The 22311-nt window shown below is 45.6% G+C and overlaps 1 protein-coding gene across 1 annotated transcript in view; it reads right to left on the reverse strand.

Moving 5' to 3' along the window:
- YIPF4 (Yip1 domain family member 4) overlaps nt 1-21414 on the reverse strand; it is a 37319-nt gene extending 15905 nt beyond the window's left edge. The window contains exons 1-5 of the mRNA XM_075596607.1: nt 21033-21414; nt 17827-17980; nt 12367-12538; nt 11359-11436; nt 10631-10744 (exon numbers count right to left, since the gene is read on the reverse strand). Coding sequence (XP_075452722.1) covers nt 10631-10744; nt 11359-11436; nt 12367-12538; nt 17827-17980; nt 21033-21114 — 600 coding nt within the window. The 5' untranslated portion in view covers nt 21115-21414. The remainder of the gene's footprint in view (nt 1-10630; nt 10745-11358; nt 11437-12366; nt 12539-17826; nt 17981-21032) is intronic.
- Nucleotides 21415-22311: the final 897 nt, after the last annotated feature.

A 22311-nucleotide genomic window follows, 5' to 3' on the forward strand; every position in this document is an offset into this window, starting at 1 on the left:
GTGTGTGTGCAGTGAGTGTGTGTGTGTGTGCAATGAGCGCGTGTGTGTGTGTGTGCAATGAGCGCGCGTGTGTGTGTGCAATGAGCGCGTGTGTGTGTGTGTGTGTGTGCAGTGAGCGTGTGTGTGTGTGTGTGTGTGCAGTGAGCGTGTGTGTGTGTGTGTGTGTGTGTGTGTGTGTGTGTGTGTGTGTGTGTGTGTGTGTGTGTGTGCAGTGAGCGTGTGTGTGCAGTGAGCGTGTGTGTGCAGTGAGCGTGTGTGTGCAATGAGCGTGTGTGTGCAATGAGCGCGTGTGTGTGTGTGTGTGTGTGTGTGTGTGTGTGTGTGCAGTGAGCGTGTGTGTGTGTGTGTGCAGTGTGTGTGTGTGTGTGCAGTGAGCATGTGTGTGTGCAGTGAGCGTGTGTGTGTGTGTGTGCAGTGAGCGTGTGTGCGTGTGTGCAGTGAGCGTGTGTGCGTGTGAGCAGTGAGCGTGTGTGCGTGTGTGTGCAGTGAGCGTGTGTGCGTGTGTGCGTGTGTGCAGTGAGCGTGTGTGTGTGCAGTGAGCGTGTGTGTGTGCAGTGAGCGTGTGTGTGTAGGGAGCGTGTGTGTGTAGGGAGCGTGTGTGTGCAGTGCGCGTGTGTGTGTGTGCAATGAGCGTGTGTGTGTGTGTGCAGTGAGCGTGTGTGTGTGTGCAGTGAGCGCGTGTGTGTGTGCGCAATGAGCGCGTGTGTGTGTGCGCAGTGAGCGTGTGTGTGTGCGCAGTGAGCGTGTGTGTGTGTGTGTGCGCAGTGAGCGTGTGTGTGTGTGTGTGCGCAGTGAGCGTGTGTGTGTGTGTGTGCGCAGTGAGCGTGTGTGTGTGTGTGTGTGCGCAGTGAGCGTGTGTGTGTGTGTGTGCGCAATGAGCGTGTGAGCGTGTGCGCAGTGAGCGTGAGCGTGTGTGCAGTGAGCGTGTGTGCAGTGAGCGTGTGTGCAGTGAGCGTGAGTGCAGTGAGCGTGAGCGTGAGTGCAGTGAGCGTGTGTGCAGTGAGCGTGTGTGCAGTGAGCGTGTGTGCAGTGAGCGTGTGTGCAGTGAGCGTGTGTGCAGTGAGCGTGAGCGTGTGTGCAGTGAGCGTGAGTGCAGTGAGCGTGAGTGCAGTGAGCGTGTGTGCAGTGAGCGTGTGTGCAGTGAGCGTGTGCGCAGTGAGCGTGTGCGCAGTGAGCGTGTGCGCAGTGAGCGTGTGCGCAGTGAGCGTGTGCGCAGTGAGCGTGAGCGTGTGTGCAGTGAGCGTGAGCAGTGAGCGTGTGTGCAGTGAGCGTGAGCGTGTGTGCAGTGAGCGTGTGTGCAGTGAGCGTGTGTGCAGTGAACGTGAGCGTGTGTGCAGTGAGCGTGTGTGCAGTGAGCGTGAGCGTGTGTGCAGTGAGCGTGAGCGTGTGTGCAGTGAGCAGTGAGCGTGAGCGTGAGCGTGTGTGCAGTGAGCGTGAGCGTGTGCGCAGTGAGCGTGTGCGCAGTGAGCGTGTGCGCAGTGAGCGTGTGCGCAGTGAGCGTGTGCGCAGTGAGCTTGTGCGCAGTGAGCGTGTGCGCAGTGAGCGTGTGCGCAGTGAGCGTGAGCGTGTGTGCAGTGAGCGTGAGCAGTGAGCGCAGTGAGCGTGTGTGCAGTGAGCGTGAGCGTGTGTGCAGTGAGCGTGTGTGCAGTGAGCGTGTGTGCAGTGAGCGTGTGTGCAGTGAACGTGAGCGTGTGTGCAGTGAGCGTGTGTGCAGTGAGCGTGAGCGTGTGTGCAGTGAGCGTGAGCGTGTGTGCAGTGAGCAGTGAGCGTGAGCGTGTGTGCAGTGAGCGTGTGTGCAGTGAGCGTGTGTGCAGTGAGCGTGTGTGCAGTGAGCGTGTGTGCAGTGAGCGCAGTGAGCGCGAGCGTGTGCGCAGTGAGCGTGTGCACAGTGAGCGTGTGCGCAGTGAGCGTGAGCGCAGTGAGCGTGTGCGTGTGAGCGGTGAGCGTGTGCGCGGTGAGCGTGTGCGCAGTGAGCGTGTGCGCAGTGAGCGTGTGCGCAGTGAGCGTGTGCGCAGTGAGCGTGTGCGCAGTGAGCGTGAGCGTGTGTGCAGTGAGCGTGTGTGCAGTGAGTGTGTGTGCAGTGAGCGTGTGTGCAGTGAGCGTGTGTGCAGTGAGCGTGTGTGCAGTGAGCGTGTGTGCAGTGAGCGTGAGCGTGTGTGCAGTGAGCGTGAGCAGTGAGCGCAGTGAGCGTGTGTGCAGTGAGCGTGAGCGTGTGTGCAGTGAGCGTGTGTGCAGTGAGCGTGTGTGCGTGTGTGCAGTGAGCGTGTGTGCGTGTGTGCAGTGAGCGTGTGTGTGTGCAGTGAGCGTGTGTGTGTGCAGTGAGCGTGTGTGTGTAGGGAGCGTGTGTGTGTGTGCAATGAGCGTGTGTGTGTGCAGTGAGCGTGTGTGTGTGCAGTGAGCGTGTGTGTGTGTGCAGTGAGCGTGTGTGTGTGTGCAGTGAGCGCGTGTGTGTGTGCGCAATGAGCGCGTGTGTGTGTGCGCAATGAGCGCGTGTGTGTGTGCGCGGTGAGCGTGTGTGTGTGCGCAGTGAGCGTGTGTGTGTGTGTGCGCAGTGAGCGTGTGTGTGTGTGTGTGCGCAGTGAGCGTGTGTGTGTGTGTGTGCGCAGTGAGCGTGTGTGTGTGTGTGTGCGCAGTGAGCGTGTGTGTGTGTGTGCGCAGTGAGCGTGTGTGTGTGTGTGTGCGCAGTGAGCGTGTGTGTGTGTGTGTGCGCAGTGAGCGTGTGTGTGTGTGTGCGCAGTGAGCGTGTGTGTGTGTGTGTGTGTGCGCAGTGAGCGTGTGCGCAGTGAGCGTGTGCGCAGTGAGCGTGTGCGCAGTGAGCGTGTGTGCAGTGAGCGTGTGCGCAGTGAGCGTGTGTGCAGTGAGCGTGTGTGCAGTGAGCGTGTGTGCAGTGAGCGTGTGTGTGTGTGCAGTGAGCGTGTGTGTGTGTGCAATGAGCGCGTGTGTGTGTGCAATGAGCGCGTGTGTGTGTGTGTGTGTGTGTGCAGTGAGCGTGTGTGTGTGTGTGTGTGTGTGTGTGTGTGTGTGTGTGTGTGTGTGTGCAGTGAGCGTGTGTGTGTGTGCAGTGAGCGTGTGTGTGTGTGTGCAGTGAGCGTGTGTGTGTGCAATGAGCGTGTGTGTGCAGTGAGCGTGTGTGTGTGTGCAGTGAGCGCGTGTGTGTGTGCAATGAGCGTGTGTGTGCAGTGAGCGTGTGTGTGTGTGCAGTGAGCGTGTGTGTGTGTGTGCAATGAGCGCGCGTGTGTGTGTGCAATGAGCGCGTGTGTGTGTGTGTGTGTGTGTGCAGTGAGCGTGTGTGTGTGTGTGTGTGTGTGTGCAATGAGCGTGTGTGTGTGTGTGTGTGTGTGTGCAGTGAGCGTGTGTGTGCAGTGAGCGTGTGTGTGCAATGAGCGCGTGTGTGTGCAATGAGCGTGTGTGTGTGTGTGTGTGTGTGTGTGTGTGTGTGTGTGTGTGTGTGTGTGCAGTGAGCGTGTGTGTGTGCAGTGTGTGCGTGTGCAGTGAGCGTGTGTGTGTGTGTGTGCAGTGAGCGTGTGTGCGTGTGTGCAGTGAGCGTGTGTGCGTGTGTGCAGTGAGCGTGTGTGCGTGTGTGCAGTGAGCGTGTGTGCGTGTGTGCAGTGAGCGTGTGTGCGTGTGTGCAGTGAGCGTGTGTGTGTAGGGAGCGTGTGTGTGTGTGCAGTGCGCGTGTGTGTGTGTGCAATGAGCGTGTGTGTGTGTGCAGTGAGCGTGTGTGTGTGTGCAGTGAGCGCGTGTGTGTGTGCGCAATGAGCGCGTGTGTGTGTGCGCAGTGAGCGTGTGTGTGTGCGCAGTGAGCGTGTGTGTGTGCGCAGTGAGCGTGTGTGTGTGTGTGTGTGCGCAGTGAGCGTGTGTGTGTGTGTGTGTGCGCAGTGAGCGTGTGTGTGTGTGCGCAGTGAGCGTGTGAGCGTGTGCGCAGTGAGCGTGAGCGTGTGTGCAGTGAGCGTGTGTGCAGTGAGCGTGTGTGCAGTGAGCGTGTGTGCAGTGAGCGTGTGTGCAGTGAGCGTGTGTGCAGTGAGCGTGTGTGCAGTGAGCGTGTGTGCAGTGAGCGTGTGTGCAGTGAGCGTGAGTGCAGTGAGCGTGAGTGCAGTGAGCGTGAGTGCAGTGAGCGTGAGCGTGAGTGCAGTGAGCGTGAGTGCAGTGAGCGTGTGTGCAGTGAGCGTGTGTGCAGTGAGCGTGTGTGCAGTGAGCGTGTGTGCAGTGAGCGTGTGTGCAGTGAGCGTGTGTGCAGTGAGCGTGTGTGCAGTGAGCGTGAGTGCAGTGAGCGTGTGTGCAGTGAGCGTGTGTGCAGTGAGCGTGTGTGCAGTGAGCGCAGTGAGCGTGTGCGCAGTGAGCGTGTGCGCAGTGAGCGTGTGCGCAGTGAGCGTGTGCGCAGTGAGCGTGTGCGCAGTGAGCGTGTGCGCAGTGAGCAGTGAGTGTGTGCGCAGTGAGCGTGTGCGCAGTGAGCGTGAGCGCAGTGAGCGCAGTGAGCGTGTGTGCAGTGAGCGTGAGCAGTGAGCGCAGTGAGCGTGTGTGCAGTGAGCGTGAGCGTGTGTGCAGTGAGCGTGTGTGCAGTGAGCGTGTGTGCAGTGAGCGTGTGTGCAGTGAGCGTGTGTGCAGTGAGCGTGTGTGCAGTGAGCGTGTGTGCAGTGAGCGTGTGTGCAGTGAGCGTGTGTGCAGTGAGCGTGTGTGCAGTGAACGTGAGCGTGTGTGCAGTGAGCGTGTGTGCAGTGAGCAGTGAGCGTGAGCGTGTGTGCAGTGAGCGTGTGTGCAGTGAGCGTGTGTGCAGTGAGCGTGTGTGCAGTGAGCGTGTGTGCAGTGAGCGTGTGTGCAGTGAGCGTGTGTGCAGTGAGCGCAGTGAGCGTGAGCGTGTGCGCAGTGAGCATGTGCACAGTGAGCGTGTGCGCAGTGAGCGTGTGCGTGTGTGCAGTGAGCGTGTGCGCGGTGAGCGTGTGCGCGGTGAGCGTGTGCGCGGTGAGCGTGTGCGCGGTGAGCGTGTGCGCGGTGAGCGTGTGCGCAGTGAGCGTGTGCGCAGTGAGCGTGTGCGCAGTGAGCGTGTGCGCAGTGAGCGTGTGCGCAGTGAGCGTGAGCGTGTGTGCAGTGAGCGTGTGTGCAGTGAGCGTGTGTGCAGTGAGCGTGTGTGCAGTGAGCGTGAGCGTGTGTGCAGTGAGCGTGAGCAGTGAGCGCAGTGAGCGTGTGTGCAGTGAGCGTGAGCGTGTGTGCAGTGAGTGTGTGTGCAGTGAGCGTGTGTGCAGTGAGCGTGAGCGTGTGTGCAGTGAGCACGAATGTGTGTGCAGTGAGCGCGTGTGCAGTGAGCGCGTGCAACAAAAAAAATTACATTTTTTTTTTAATTCGGGGTCCACGCTCAAACCGCGTTAATTGCGGATCCGCGTTATAGCGGATCGCGCTATAACGGGGTTGAGCTGTACATGGCATTAATTCACTTTGGTCCTTTAAAGCTGTCCTTTTTAAGACGCAGTTGCTCCTCTTAACGATTTTGATTTTATTATTAATATTAGTGACATCACTTCCAACTTTCAAGCGTGTAGAAAACGCTGTTGAACCAAATATTAAAAGGTGCCCCTTTCCTTTGCTGATCTGCACACCTTTCAGGTCATTGGAAATCACAAGGGCTCAAACATAACTTTGGAATTTAGAAGGGTATCAAAAACAACTGCATTACATTGGCAATATGTATCTTTTTTGTCAAGAAAACCTGCCAGGAAAGAGCCAGCTGTGAAAGCTAGCAGTAGCACCAAGCAGAATATTTAGGGAAACACACAAACAGAAGCGTATCATAGTATTAATACTATCAGTAACAAATATTTTAAATGTGATTTTTTTCAGGGACATCCCCATCGAAAACAACCAAAAGTGGTGTAAACCAGAGGATCTCAAACTTTTTCTTATGACCCTGAGGGCATCCAGTTTTTTGAACACAACATAACAATATCCTGTTCATATGAAAATGCTTTGCCTTCACTCAGATGCAAGTGCATTGTGAGGGGAAGTTTGAGAACCTCTGGTGTAAACATTAATTGGGTGATTCTATTATACAGATTAATACTTTTGCAGCAACATGAGGATACACGTTATTTTTTTATATCCTTCTGAGGAATTCTCCAAAACAATTTGGGATTATGTTATACCAGTAGAGTCTGGCACGCTTTTTGCCATGGTCATAAAACTATTACCTTTACGGGACCTCATATAACAACCAGTATGTTTATCCAGGGAGAAATCTGATTGCCATTATTGGAGTTGAGTAACCGGATATTGGGGAGCGCAGATAGATAGATAGAAGAGAACAAACACAAGCATATAGTGCAAATATGTCTCTTCAAGTGGTTTTTGAATGCAGTTTAGTACAATGCAAAGAAATTTGTACTTACAAATTTCTCAATGAACACTTGTATGTAAAGGCAAGTACAATTTTTTTTGGATTGTACTAAACTGCATTAGAAAACCAACCACTTGGAGACATATTTGCACTATATGCTTGTGTTTGTTCTCTTCTATATATAGCTGCGCTCCCCAATATCCGGTTACTCGACATCTTTTGGATTGAAGAAAACAATCTACACAAAAGGTTGAAGCTGCATTTATTTGTTGTATTCACTGATATTTCACTTATATTTTTCACTAATATTATATATAATTATTCACGTGCAATTAAGTCACATGCATTTAGATTTAGGCGCCACTCTAACTATTTGTTTGCATTATTGGAGTTGGGAAGGAATTTATTTTTTCCCCTTATGAGACATCATTGGATAATGTTTCACTGGGGGTGTTTTTAAGCCTTCCTCTGGATCAAAATACAGCTCACCACCTTATAACGCTGTGCTTGGGGTCCAAAGAATCACATCGCGTTAGAAATAATGTACAATTGTATATGCGTTGTACAATAAAGTATTTAAGATACCAATAATCGTGTTGTAAAGTATTCATACATACGAAAATTGGGAGACACACTTGCATCGTGTTATATGCGGATTCGCGTTGTAACGGGATTGAGCTGTACTATAATTAAGTAATAATCCCCGAAGAACAGGGCATTACTGGCCAATAATGCCCTGTTCTGAGGGGATTATTACTATTATAGGCTAAATGTAGGCGTATTTAATAAATAATAGACACTTTTGTATAGTTAAATAGATTTTTTTATTCAAATAAAATGGTAAATACATGACACCACCTCTATATATACTCTTACACTGCAGATATCTATATCCACACACTGCCGCCCCCTCTGTACACACACACACACACACACACACACACACACACAAAACTGTGCCTCTACACACACACACACACACACACACACACACACACTGGAGCTCGACACACAACACAGCACCTCCTCTACACTCACTACACAGCACCTCTACACACACAGCAGCACCTCTACACACACACATGCTACACCCATAAATACTGCTACTGACACACCCATAAACACTGCTACGGACACACACACACACACACTGGAGCTCTATACACACACACACACATCAGCTCTACACTCACACAAACTGCAGCTACACATACAACACAAACACACACACACACCAGCCACAATAAAAAATGCAGCCACTTACTAAACTTTGCACTCTCCCCCCCAGCTCTACACACAACACAGCACAACACCTCTACAACTCCCCCCCCCCCCCCCCCCCACTGCACCTCTATACACAACACACTTACTTCTTTGCAGTCTCTCCCCCCCCCCTCAATTCAACTGAAACTGCTCAGAAAATCTCAGTCAGCTCGGGAGGGATAGGAGTCAAACCGTGGCTGATACTTTTTGACCAATCCCCTGCCATGTCTCAGAGCTTTTACTGAATTCAAACCAATCCCCTGCCCTGTCTCAGCTGTTCTGAAAGCTGATTGGCTGGAAATAAACAGATTGAAAACTGCACTTTGCAAGCTGCTGAAATTCAGGGCATTACTGTGAATAGTGCCCGGAATTTTAACAAATCAGAGAGCAGGGTTTTCAATAATGACCTGAATTTGACTGCTTTAGCCTATAATTACAAATATAGGATAGGTATCTGTTGTCTAAATTTAACATAGGTTGGACATATGTCTTTTAACCTCATCTATGTAACTATGTAAGGGATTAAAATTATATGGTCCAGGAGAGGGCAGGTGTGTTTAAAATGTTGTAGGACAAACCAAAAAAGGTAGAAGGGAACTAAAACAAATTACAATATTTGTAAACCTTTAAATGACAACTATTACTTAGTGGCCATATTATTAATTTCTGACTTATGTACACTACCGTATGTCCCTTTTATTATTTTATAAAGTAGTGAAGATATTTTACATCATTGCCATCATAAAACTGCGGTCTCAGTTGGCGTAAGGCTAAATGAATGCCCAGATACAAATATGTTCATATCAGAGTTTTTGGTGAATTACCACTTATTTCTTTAGCACCTTAAATAGTTTCGATATTTCTATTTTAGATCTGTTATTTGCTGAAATTATTGTACAGTAATATTTAAAGGACAATATTTACAACCAATACAAAAACTCTTATATGCTCCAAGTTACTTAAAGGAGCAATCCAAGCACAATTCAGCTCTGGGGACCCCCTGCTTCCGGAGATACTTGCCTCCATAGGGGGTTCCGGTAGGTGCTTTGGCTGAGCTAGCTGGGTTTTAAAGTTAAAAGCTCCCGTGTCACGCGGGCCGATAAGAAGCCGAGCCTGGCGACATCACGGCTTACTACTGGCTGCAGGAGCTTTGAAACACCGCCATAATCTGAACCCTGGTTGCCGAGCGGCTACTGATACCCCCTACAGAGGCAAGTATCTCCTGAATTTGATTGGGTTTAGCTCCGGAGATCCACTGCTTTAATCCAGTGTGGGGGGGGAAAAAGAAAAAAAAAAAGTTATTCGATTGCCGCTTCATTTATTTATGAACATACATTTGCCAGCTCTGAGCTTTGGCACTTAGATAGCCTGGTTGTTGGTGGAACAGGTTTTTTTCCCAGAAAAGCCCTTGGCTGCCTGTATGGAATATCCCTTTTATTCTGTGATTTAAATGGACAATTCCTCCTAGGACCAAAGTGAACAAATGCCAGTCAGACCATCTTAAGAAACTCAACATATAATTCATTCCCTCTCCTCCCCAAAAAAAAAAAAGAAGCCATAGCCTGGTTAGTTTAGTTGAAGGAAGCCAAATAGACCAACATTTGTTCCAACTATGTGGGATGGCATTTGAAAAACAGCCCATCGTATTTAATACCATACCTGTCCCCTTGCCAAGTTGTTTACACTGCTTCATGAGTAAGAAGAAAAAAAAAAAAAAAAAAAAAAGAAGGAGGGGGGGGGGGGGGGAGGGGGTTTGCCGAGCATGCGCATTCTAAGTGAAACTTTTGTGTTTTGTCACTGAAATTGTAATTATACTCTTTCATTCAAAAACATCAAAATACAATTTCGGTGACAAAACACAAAGCCGTTTCACTTGGAACATGTGTGCTCGGGACACCCCATTTTTTTGTGGGGGGGGGTGTTTTAGTTGCTCTAATTCGAGCTCGATACTCACTCTTTTTGCGTTTGTCTTCGTAATTATTAAGGCTGATGGATGTTTGTATTAGCCTTATTGTTGTTTGTATTAACGTTATTCATGTTCAGTTAGGAAAAATGTGAAAATTAGCCAAAGTAATTGGACTGCTACTGTGACAGGTTGATTTATAAAAGTACTGATATTGTCTCAGGTTTGCTTATCACATTGCTGTTACTGTGGTGTTTTTGTGTATAGAAAGTAGTGGTACTGTGGCTGGTTTCTATATAAAAGTATTGATAGTGTGTGGTTTGGATATAAAAGAACTGGTACTATGGCAGGTTTGTTTATAAAAATAGTAGTACTGTGGCAAGTTTGCTTATCCAAGTAGTGCTACTCAGGTAAGATTGTTTTTAAAACTGCTGGTACTGTGTCAGCTTAATAGTTATTTCATATAATAATCCTGTGTTTAGTTGGTGTCAATTTGTAAGGGTTTCAATACCAGGGCCAGGGTAATGGTAGACCCCAAAGTTAAGATATAGTATAGGACCCCCCATAATGTGCAGAGACAGGTGTCCAATGTTGTGCTACTGTATGTCAGATTATTTTTTGTGAATTCAAATGTTACAAATGAGGGCCGTGCTTGTCCTGCTTCTTCTCACTGTTGAGTGTGCTCTGAGGGACTCCTGTAGTGATGTGAAGGGCAATGATGGCCGTTTGTATACATACACAGAGGAGACTGATCGTTTATTTGTTTTTGCGCATGCGAGTGATGTAAGTTTCCGTGCATGCGCAAGTCGTTTTGGAAGTTAATGTGCACGTGCAATCGTTTGTATTCCCTTATGCGCATGTGGGAGTGGTGATGTCTCGTTCTGCGCATTCGCAAGGTGTGTTAGTTGTTCCTGCGAAATAGGAAAAACGCTTCTGCGCGAGTGTTGATGAGCGCTTCTACACATGTGCAAGCGGCTCTGGCCGTTTCTGCGCATGCGTGGGCAGGCAGCACCGGCCATTTCCTCACTTCTGTTACACATTTTTGTCTCTATGAAGGAGTTTTGTCCTATGAAAACTTACTAGGTGCCAGCAAAGAAGTTTCACTATAAAAAAAAAAAAAAGACAACAGTTCAACTTACCTTTATTACCGTAGACACAATTTCAAATGATCCGACCACCAAGAGTGCAGGGGCTACTACAATTAGTGGGAGCAAGGAATAACCTATTACACCGAGCACCTGTCCATACGCCACCTGTAATAAATGCACAGTAAACAACGTGCCAAACTCCATCACATCTTCCAAGTCCAACTACATGGAACCACACTCCTCTTTATCCGATGATTAACATGGAGAGATTAAAAATCACTTGCGTGAAAGGGTGCTCAGCTACTAAATCTCTCTGAAAATAGTTATATGTGAATTAGTTACTCCAATTCTCTCGACTGCATATAAACAGCTACATTCTGCATTGAAATTCCAGAGTAAAATGGTGCAACCAGGGATAGAACATGGCTGCTGGTTACATGGGTGGTGCAGTATTGCTCTGCAGTCTGTATCAACATTTTTCTTACAAAATCAGCAAGCATTTCCCTACAAAGAGGAAGCTTTAAATGTTGTGAAGCATATAGATACTTCATATCAGTTTATATTTAATCATGGTAACCTCTTAGTTAAGGGAGTCACCAAACTGGGAACACGGATTTAAATGCATAGTACAGTACATCTTTAATTGGCCTGCTATAATCTAATAATAATGGAGCACTAGAGATGTCTACTTTGTGGAAAGAATCAGGCAATGGTCAATACATCTCTCCATAGCATCCAAAACGTCATATATTCCAGTAGGATAGATTCGAGCTGCTTACGTCTCCACCAAGTACTCTAGCAAGTATGAAAATGGTCAGTGATCCAAATATCCAAATTGTGATGATCCAAGACACAACCTTTAAAACAAAAAAAAATAAAAATAAAATTAAAATACATACTATGTGTTTATTTTAACTGTATTCCAGAACAATATTAATGACTAACCGTAACATAAGTTATAGTTTAAACCTATTCACGAAATCATCACAGATCATTAAAGGACATATCCAGGTTATTGATGCTCAAACTACATTGTGCTAAATCTCTTTACTTCTACAACAATTTTATTTACGTTTGCTTTCTAGCACCATTTTTGAGATTACAGAACTTTACAGAGACTTTGTTTTGAGTCCATAAGGGAGGGATGCTTTGTTTTTGCTTTTAATATTTTGAATATTTCTATAATTATGCAATGAATCAGTGGTGTATTTAAAAAAAAAATTGGATTGGGTGAGGAAGGAGGCGGGAGGAAGGGTCTTATGAGTGCTGTATTATTGGGGTATTTGCTTTTCTGCCCAATATAATCCTTGTGATTTAGGGACAATGTACACCGCCAAAATGGTTGCAGAGGATCCGTACACTGCAATTACTTACCAACAATATTAATTTATAACACAACAGTATATTCCACAGCTCAGTACAGGGGGGTATGAAGGCAATAATAAAAACAACATTAACACATACATACATACATACATACATACAATATGTCACAATGCCCAATACCAATTATATGATGTAGTGGCATGAGATCCCCAATATGATTTATACTTTCAGTAGCGGAGCATGGTTTCGTCAGTGCAACAACAGATGCAGTTAACATATTAAAAATGCTTCTCTTGTTCTTCCTTCTGCCTCAGCATCATGAAAGTTGTAACCATTAAGATATCTGCTCCCAGAAATATCTATTAAATCAGTGTGCAAGTCTTCAATTGCTGAATCCATAAAAAAAAAAAAAATATCCAAAGTTGCAATACAAGCTAAATAAAATGCAGAAATGTACTTACCCTGAACTGGCCATACAAAGAGATCATTGAAAAGAACAGAACAACTGCGAGTGGTCCCCAGAAGTCAGGGTTATCTCGTACGACTTGTCGGTTAAACCCAAGTGATGGCATTGGCATCAGCACACAGCGGATTTTGTAGTAAATGTCCTTTAGGTCTATGTCCAGCTCTTCCCTGCAAACAGAAAAGGTCATCCACGTTCAGTTTCTCCAATGATACGAGACATTACTTATTTTCTGTGCACAGTGGGGATTATCACCATCAGCAAAAAGTTGCAGAACCTCTACAAAACTGAAGGAGTTAAGAGAAACATGAAATTAATTTGATGAATACCTCATCTACCAGGGTATGTAAAATGTGCATTTAAATGAACAGTTATTTTTGTGCAATTGCAAACTTTCATGAGTCTGTATAATTAAAGACTCGTGTGACCTGTGTATCGCATAGTTTCAGTATTGTCAACCGGATGCCATGTCACATGGGATGCCAATGCTGTCCAGGTTTTCTAAACCTGATCCCAGTGTATTCTGGTTCTTGCAAAAATTCAGCGTTTCTAAAGTAAAACTAAACTCAAATCTCATGATAATGGGGGTAGACTGCAATATTACATTTAGGACGGCTAATCTATCTTGAGGCGTCTATAACTCAGATAGTGTGCAGTTTACTCTTTAATGATACACGTGGAATAGTGACTATGGAGAGGTTTTACATGGTGTTCAAGGTGGCTGGAAATCACATTTTACATGTCAATGCAGACAGGATTCTTGTAATAGGTATACAACATAGTGTAATGATTGAAAAGACTCAAGGCAAAGAAGGTATGCTGGATGGATGCTGCAACTTTGAAGACACTTGTCAGTTTGTTTTACCAACTCAACATGGATTCAGATGGATTTGTTAAACTCGTCACAATTTCTTACAATTATTTGGACAAACTATAGCCAAACATAATTAAAAAAAATATATATATATATATATATATATATATATATATATATATATATATATATATATATATATATATATATATATATATATATATATATATATATATATATATATATATATATATATATATATATATATATATATGAATATATATATATATATATATATATATATATATGAAGCAGGCAGTCTCCAGAGCTGAACCCCATTAATTTCAGCTCTGGGACACCCCCGGCTTCCAGAGATGAGCTCCTCCATAGGGGGTGCTAGTATCTCTGCTGAATTTAAAGTTCCTGTTTACACAGGCCAATAGGAAGCCACACCGGATGCTGTCACAGTTTCCTATTGTAAACAAAAATTGTGAGGCGCTACTTGTGAAGGTGAAAATATATATGAATCTCAAATATTGTGATAATTTACTAGAGTGCTCAAATATTAAGAAAAATGGCAAACTTTGCTGCTCAACCCTCTTAGGAGAAGATCCAGTTTTCTCCTATTTAGAATGGTGTGGAGAAACTTGTGGGGAGCGCAGGTATCACCATAAACATGTAAGGGAAAGAATATCAAAATAGTGCAATATGTCTAAATGAATACAGCAATCTGAGCAGGAATCATGAATGGGAACTCACATTATCCCAGTGGTATTACAGCCTGTATTTGGCAATAGATGTGGTGGGTAGATTCAGCAATGTGCAGGGGGGTCTTGCTTGTACACACTCCCAGATGATAGCAGGACGAACCCTCAATGGAAATGGAAATAAAGACAATTCTAGTGCAACACTGTATGTTCACTATGGATATATTGAAAAGGCAATAAGTATTGCACTTACATGATCAACATGTGCTTAGACACATAACAATTGATGTGCAGCATAGGTGTACTCCATCCACCCCACTCCCGAGGTCGCGTCGCGTCACTTCCGGTTCGGCCCGTCGCGTCACTTCCGGTTTCGTCGGCGAACGCAGAATGGATCCTCACGGGTTCTGGGGCTAGTCTGGCACACTTCTGAACCGCTGCAGGTTCACTCAACGCGTTTCGCTGGCGTGGCAGCTTCGTCAGGAGTCCGATCTGACTCCTGACGAACCCGTGAGGATCCATTCTGCGTTCGCCGACGAAACCGGAAGTGACGCGACGGGCCAAACCGGAAGTGACGCGACGCGACCTCGGGAGGGGGGTGGATGGAGTACACCTATGCTGCGCATCAATTGTTATGTGTCTAAGCACATGTTGATCATGTAAGTGCAATACTTATTGCCTTTTCAATATATCCATAGTGAACATACAGTGTTGCACTAGAATTGTCTTTATTTCCATTTCCATTGAGGGTTCATCCTGCTATCATCTGGGAGTGTGTACAAGCAAGACCCCCCTGCACATTGCTGAATCTACCCACCACATCTATTGCCAAATACAGGCTGTAATACCACTGGGATAATGTGAGTTCCCATTCATGATTCCTGCTCAGATTGCTGTATTCATTTAGACATATTGCACTATTTTGATATTCTTTCCCTTACATGTTTATGGTGATACCTGCGCTCCCCACAAGTTTCTCCACACAGTTTCCTATTGGCCTGCAGGACATTGAAAACCACCATTACATTAGAGACCGGTTTCTCTGAATGCAGCGATTCTGGCACCCCGGCATAAAGGGGTAAGTATCTCCGGAAGCAGGTAGTCCCCCGTAGCTATAAACTATTGTGATGACCATACCGCTCAACCCATTACTAATAATCAATAGTGATTTGCAACAGGGTGTTATAGGAGAAAAAAATAGGACGTTTTAATAAGGTGTGTCCAAAGAGAAGCCAAAAAGATCCTATATCTAGCATCTGGTCATGACCATTGTTGTTAGGGATATTCACATCCCATGGAGTAATTACTCACCTACTTATTATCACAGAGAGTGCTAGATATAGGATCTTTTCGGTTCTCTTTGGACCCACCTTGTTAAAAAGTCCCCATAGCTGAAATTAATGGATCCAGCTCCAAAGACCCCCTGCTTCAAACCTGAATAAAAAAAATATATATATATTTTTAGAAAAAGCTAGCCCGTATTGCTGCTTTAAAGTTGGTTTTACTCAAAACAGATCTGACAGTATTTTTAGACCTTGGAAAATGAAAACAAAAACAGTAACAACATAATCTTAACTTCTCCAAATAACTTAATCAAGGCCTAGAAAAGTTGTGTTCGGTAATTCACGTGAGCTGATGGTGATTAAAACTTTAGTAAAGTTCTTCAATCAACCAGCTTTAATTTATTTTCCAATTTCACTTGTAGAATGTGAAACTATGCCGACGTGATATTAATATATTACTTTAAAAAAAATGAAGTATGTAGTAAGACACTATGGTCCCGTTACAAAAAAAAAAAAAGATATAATAATAACATGTTCTTGTATAGCGCTGCTCGTTTTACGCAGCACTTTACAGAGACATTTTGCAGGCACAGGTCCCTGCCCCATGGAGCTTACAATCTATGTTTTTGGTGCCTGAGTCACAGGGAGATAAAGTGACTTGCCCAAGGTCACAAGTAGCCGACACAGGGAACCAGGTTCCCCTGCTCCAAACTCAGTGCCAGTCAGTGTCTTTACTCACTGAGCCGCTCCTTCTCCCGTATTTGCAAGCATTACTTATTTATATGTGTGGTTGAAACCTAACCCAGCTTCACGTTGCAAAGCAATATAACCAACCTCACACTGATGATACCCAAAAGATTGAAAAAGCAGTGAGTAGGTTTTCTGGCTATGCACTTCCTTAACCCTGGCTGGGCGGAAAAGTTTTGTAATATGGCAGGCATAAATTTATAGGGCTCATGCCAAAAAAGACAAGACGTAAAAAGGTGACACTGTGTGCTCATTTGCATGTCATTTCCCATAATCCCTGGCTGCAGTGGAAGGATTGTATGCCAAGAGATAATGGTGAAAAGCAGAGTTGCAGACTTGACTGAGACATTTAAATGTGCTCACAGGTGGTATTTTTATTTGCCAGGTATTGCTGAAAAGCAAATAAATAAGATGTCACGTAACAAAAGAATGGTGACATCAAATGATCATTTCCTTCCAGGGATGGACAAAACAAATCATTTATCGTGATAAATATTTGTTGAACAGGAAGCATTGAAAAGCAATAACCATAATAAACACAGAAAAAGACTGATTTTGTTTTTTTTCGATAACTGATTTGCAAGCATTATTTCATAATGAATGTTACAAATATTGGAAGGTATTTTGTTTTAGCCCCTACTACAAAATTAAATAAACCACAATATAAAATAAAATACTCTTTCTTCCCCCTATCGCCTCTAGATTGTAAGCTCTCAGGAGCAGGGCCTCTGTATCTGTTTGCACTCATCTGTCCTTACTTGCATGTCATTCTGTTTATGTAATTGATGTCACTCTTTACCTCCATTGTACCGCGCTGTGGAATATATGTTGTCGATTTACAAATAAAGGTTAAAGATAATAATCATCCCTGGAAATTAGAGATGGGAGTAAGGGAAGGGGATTGGGACAAGCACAGCGATCCTCGATAAGGGAGAACTAAAAGGAGGGGGTGTCATAATCCCGTTTACATTAGCAGCTCTGTCTTATTTAAAGCTGCTGTGACTTAAAATGCAAGTCTCCAGCTGTTTGTAAAACATCAATGAGTCCCATGGCTGATAACAATACTGCCATAATAAAAATGTCAACATCGACTAATGTCATTATTATTGCAATATCACCATCATATCGGTTTATGGGACAACACCAATGTCTGAAGTAGGTTCTATAGAGTAATACAAGGTGGGTTAAAGTCATTAATTTAATGTGACAATGCATAATGGAGAGGACAAGGGGGCAGTGTCGTGGGAATCACTGATGCATATCTGGAAGTCCCCGTCTTCCTAATTAACCACGTCTTGGGGGATTTTTAAACCTGCAACTTTGAGAAGTAACTCAGTATGCAATAGTGAGCTGAGAACTTGAGACGTAAACGTATGTTTTCTTGTAAAGATAAGCCCCACCCTCTATCCACTCTTACATAAGCAAAGGTCATTTATATGGAAAGTGCGTGTTGCCAAGTTTTCAGAAATACTGAATAAATACAGTGCCAATGCACACAGCCTCACATTCATATACAAGGCTGCAATCCAGTCATCTTTTATTTACTTAATACTTTGGTTAAACTAATATTCCATTTTGTTTACAAAGTGTTTTCTCAAGCTACCAATTCCTATGCACCAAATCCTAACTATTAATATAAAAATATGTGCTATGGACACACACACACACACACACACACAGCATTGTGAACATGTTAACTATTTTGATACAACTTCAGGAATATGAACACACTTTAAAATATGTGGGGGGCATATTTGTAATCATTCACCGACTAAATTCTAATATTCAGTTCTGATGAATCTAGTACACAACATTGTGGTGTTATTGGTATATATTAGGGCTAATAAAAAGAGAGAAACAGATCAACATGGTGAATGGCAGAAATTATGAGTGGTAAAAATACTTACAAGAGAGGTTTATTGTCTTCTGGATCATTTTCCTCCACTTCTAGAAGCCAGCCATATCCTCTCTGACGTAGAAATGTGGTCGCGGTGGATTCTTTAGAAAATTCTCCACCAATATTTAGCTTCACATCAGGAGATTCAATTGAGCCACTGAGATCTATGAGAAAGAGAGAATTAGAAACGAACATTAAGTCAATGAATTATTAGCACCATTACTACTTTTTTCTCTTGGTGCCTTTTGAAAGCATATGTTTAATGTTAACTGCTGCTAAGACTTTCTGTAGGATATCTACGTTAGCAAATTAACCAAATAAAGTGTTTGGAACTCTCCAACACCACATTAAAACGGAGCTGGACATTTGGTTGCAGTGTAATGCCGAGACCAAATGACTGCCCATGTTCGGCCGTAGAGGTTCCCTCTGCCGCAGGCAAGTTTTACTACGGGTTAGTGTAGGGGGTTAATTTAAGGGCTTAAGGTACGGGTTAAACTTAGGCACTTACCTTAGCAGCGAAGCAGCAACAGGTCCCAGAGGCGGGGTGAGTAGCGGTGAACCGCCAGCAGTCATTTGGTTGCGGCACAATGGCCGCAACCAAATCTCCTAGGCCGCATCAACCTTCCTACTTTTAAACTGACAGCTGTGCACCAATTGAAAGGCCTCATTAACCCCTGCAGCCAAGTAAATTACTATTTTGTTGCGTTATGAACCTTTCTATTATTTACCACGGGACAGGCTCAAATGTCTTTACAAACGTGGAATCTTTTGATGATCATTCACAGTCTACTAAACTATGGTATAAGTAAAAGGAGAACCTCCCGGGCAGCAGATTAAAAGGGGATTTTTTTTTTTATATATATATATATATATATATATATATATATATATATATATATATATTTATATATATATATATATATATATATATATATCTCTATCTCTCTAGGGTAGTAACAGACCCCTCAGAATGTAAGGTTTGCAATTAACACACAATCATTCATTTTGTTTACTTATTGGGAAGCATGATTGTTACTTAGCACATATCTTGAGTATATGTACTTGGTTCAACAAGTTTTCCACAGGCTTTCTACTTGTTGAAAGATGATACTCTTGATTACATAACTGCTCCAGAAAGGTTGCAACTTTAAGGGTTAATTGTCAGAAAAATACCTTTCACCAGTTTGTTACATAACAGATATAGATATCCTGTCATATAGGTGGAGGTTGTTCAGCCTGGCGGATAATGAACATTTCTAGCTTCGTAAACATAGACATGACACTGCTGCCAACACAGCAGCTAAAAGAAAAGAGGAGGGGACAGGGAAAGAGAGGGCAGGCTGCATCTAGGGCCTCTCACACACATGCACTAAATGTCAACAAGCTTTTAAACAGAGGCTTTTACACAGAGGCTTGTAAATACACGCCTGAGAAGTAATGATCTCCAAACCCAGGAGGAAAGAAAAAAAATGTGTGGATGAAACGTGGACCTCTATTTACTAAGCAGTGCTATTCCACACTACACTATGTGGACAAGACACAAACGACCCATTTGAGAGGGGGGTGCGAAATAAGAGGTCTTCCAGCGCTGCAAGGTGTCAAAGGAATAGCACCACTATAAACATGGCTCATCTGTGGTTGAGACTCACTGGAAATGGTTGGGAGTGAGACAACCACCCAAGAGTTGGGCAGTCATTATAACATTACATTGCCTAAGTTTTAGAGGGGCTGTTTAAATATTAAAGGGACTCAATTTCTAGACAGATGTGTCACAAGACTCTCCAGAACACTTGTAGACAGACACCTAAAACTCATAAAAGTTTCACCAACAAAAACAAATGACTGTAGTTAAATAACACTGAAACACCCCCCCAAAAAAATATACACAAATCAAATTAACACTGTCTTTATGACCACGCCAATTGTAAATGATGCAGATGTTAAAATTGGTCAAAACATATAATAAGGTTATAAAAATATTCAGCCAGTTTCCTTTTATTGTATGCACGTCTAGTGCCTTTGAAGTGGTTGACCCCTTGTGTCCATGAACAAGTCACTAGCACCCCATATATCAGGAGCCACAAAATATACATGGCAAGCTCTGGAGTGCAAGAACAAATTTCACCTGCAACATACTATATGTAACAGTGTGTGTATGTGTAACAGTGTGTGTGTGTGTGTGTGTGTGTGTATTATTCTACTATCAAGAGCATATTTATAGGGGCACGTTAAAAAAAAAAGCATGAGGCTTCACCACCTTAGGCCACGTCCATGGATAGTGCTTGCAGGCGGAGGCGCGCTTCCGCTCGGCACGGAGCCCCTACAGCCGCAATGAGAGCGGCTTTAGGCCTGGTCCCCGCTGGATACTGCAGCGCCCGCTGTGGCGGACGCTGCAGGGACGAGAGCCCTCCCCTCAATGGCGCCGGGCCCGCTGCGAGGGGGGGCCGCAGCGGGAGTTGTTCCTGCTCTCAATAGAATTGAGAACAGGACTCGCGACGGAGCACTAAGCCATGCCCCCCGGCGGTTCAGCCAATGAGGGCGAACCTGCCGGGTGACGTCATGGCCGCGCCCCCGTCACGCCTCCCCCACCCCAGTCTCTCTTCCTGCAGCTCACTGCAGACCGGGGAATCGGCTGCACGCGCCACCAGTCTCACGGGCGCACATGCAGCGGAGGTACTGAGCCTCAACCTTAGTAGGGGCTCGCCTACGCTTCCGTGCGTAAGCGTAGGTCTTAGGAAAATTTTACATTTTCCCGCTTGCCGGAGCGCAGGGTCGGTCACGTGAGCGGTTCGCCCAATGAGGTCGAACCAGCTCCGTGACGTCACTGGTCCGCCCTCCGACACGCCCACGGACGGCGCGCTGTCTAAGGCCAGGGAAAGCACCCACTTTCCCTCAGCCTCAGCGCACCTCCGCCCGCCAGCAATAACCATGGCCGAGGCCTTAGACAACAGCCACTGACTACTAATCCGAGTACAGCATTATGAGGAATATGGACAGGAGGCTGCACACCATTTCCTGCCCCCTCTCTTTATTTACACCTCACATCACAGCACTTACACTGTGACACAGCCTGTGTTTCCTTTGCTTTTTCTCTGCATCAACACAACAAAACCATCACCAACAATAACAATCATATAACCGGTGCTCTGTGAGGCTGACAGCAGCAGCACTCAGCCCCTCCGCGCCCTCACAGGCTCCCCCATCCCCGCCTCTCACCGTTCGCCTCGGTGGAGGACACAAAGGTGAAGTCCCCGTTGTTGTTGTTGTGCGGGAGCAGCGCTGGGCCGGGCGGCTGCATCCTGCGGGTGGTAACGTCTCCTGCGCGTCCTCCCGCTGCTGTTCCTTCTTGGCGTCTCCTGCTCAGACTCTCCTCTCACGGAGAGGACCGTCTACGTGGGGGGGACAGGGGGGGGCGGGGCGGTGACGTCACGGGCCAGCAACGACCCTCGCAACCTCTTCTGGTGACGCCACAGCGGAAAGGGAAGAAGGAAGACGAGTTGAAGCCGGGGCCGGGTTGGACTCCACAACATACAGAAATGAAGGGGGAAAAAAATAAATCACGGAAACTACTGTGAAGTCTCGCGCTCTTCTCCTTCTTTACGCTGCGTTGCATAATGAGACGCAACTTTACGACAGTTGATGAAACGCGTAGTCGAGGGCGGACATCCGGGTGTCTACTTGGGGGCTGCGCGCGGGATTGTATGTGAGGCGCGCACCCGCGTCATAACGTCTCTTCCCTTTGCCCGGTTTTGCTCGTGACTCGTGTTACTTTCAATAAAGTTTATCTTGTCTAAAAAAAAATCCCAAATATATTACGACAACTGTCATAAATGTCAACAAAAGAACGAGGGGTTATGGGAGGAGCAGGAGAGGGGAAATACAATAATACTGTGAACAACACACATGAAATCATGCAGTGACATCCAACCATGTAATGGAGCAGTCATTGTCAAGCACGCTAACATCACAACACTACAGTTTGCTCCGCACAGTAAAAAACAAATTGATATTTATACACACACACACACGTCGACAAATCACCCAAAAATCTACTCGCCACCTAGTCCCGCCCCCAACCCCGCCCTAGGCCCGCCCCCAGGCCCGCTTTAAAAAAAAAATTCCTAGTGTAACGGGTATTCCCTTCCCACCAATCGCAGATAGGGAACATGTGGGGAAATCTACATCTGTTACCAGTGTGGTGCAATACCTGTTAGGCTCACAGGAGGCCTGAACCTCCGCCACTGGGAGCCTGGGGTGTATCCTGGAACGTATGCTTACAGCGCCTCCACCTGTGCAGGGATTCCAGGTGTATAGAATGACCCCTGACACAGGAGCCACAAATAGGAAACACATACAAGGACGTATATATATGTAACTGTTTACTATATGGGCAAAACAATAACATCACATCACATCACATATAGCAACACAGCCGTGTCACCATCTGCCACTAGCTGGCAGCTATAACCTTGCCCCTAACTGGGCTATAAACCCA

The sequence above is a fragment of the Ascaphus truei genome, chromosome 4 (genome assembly GCF_040206685.1).
Source record: "Ascaphus truei isolate aAscTru1 chromosome 4, aAscTru1.hap1, whole genome shotgun sequence".
Taxonomy (NCBI): Eukaryota; Metazoa; Chordata; class Amphibia; order Anura; family Ascaphidae; genus Ascaphus; species Ascaphus truei.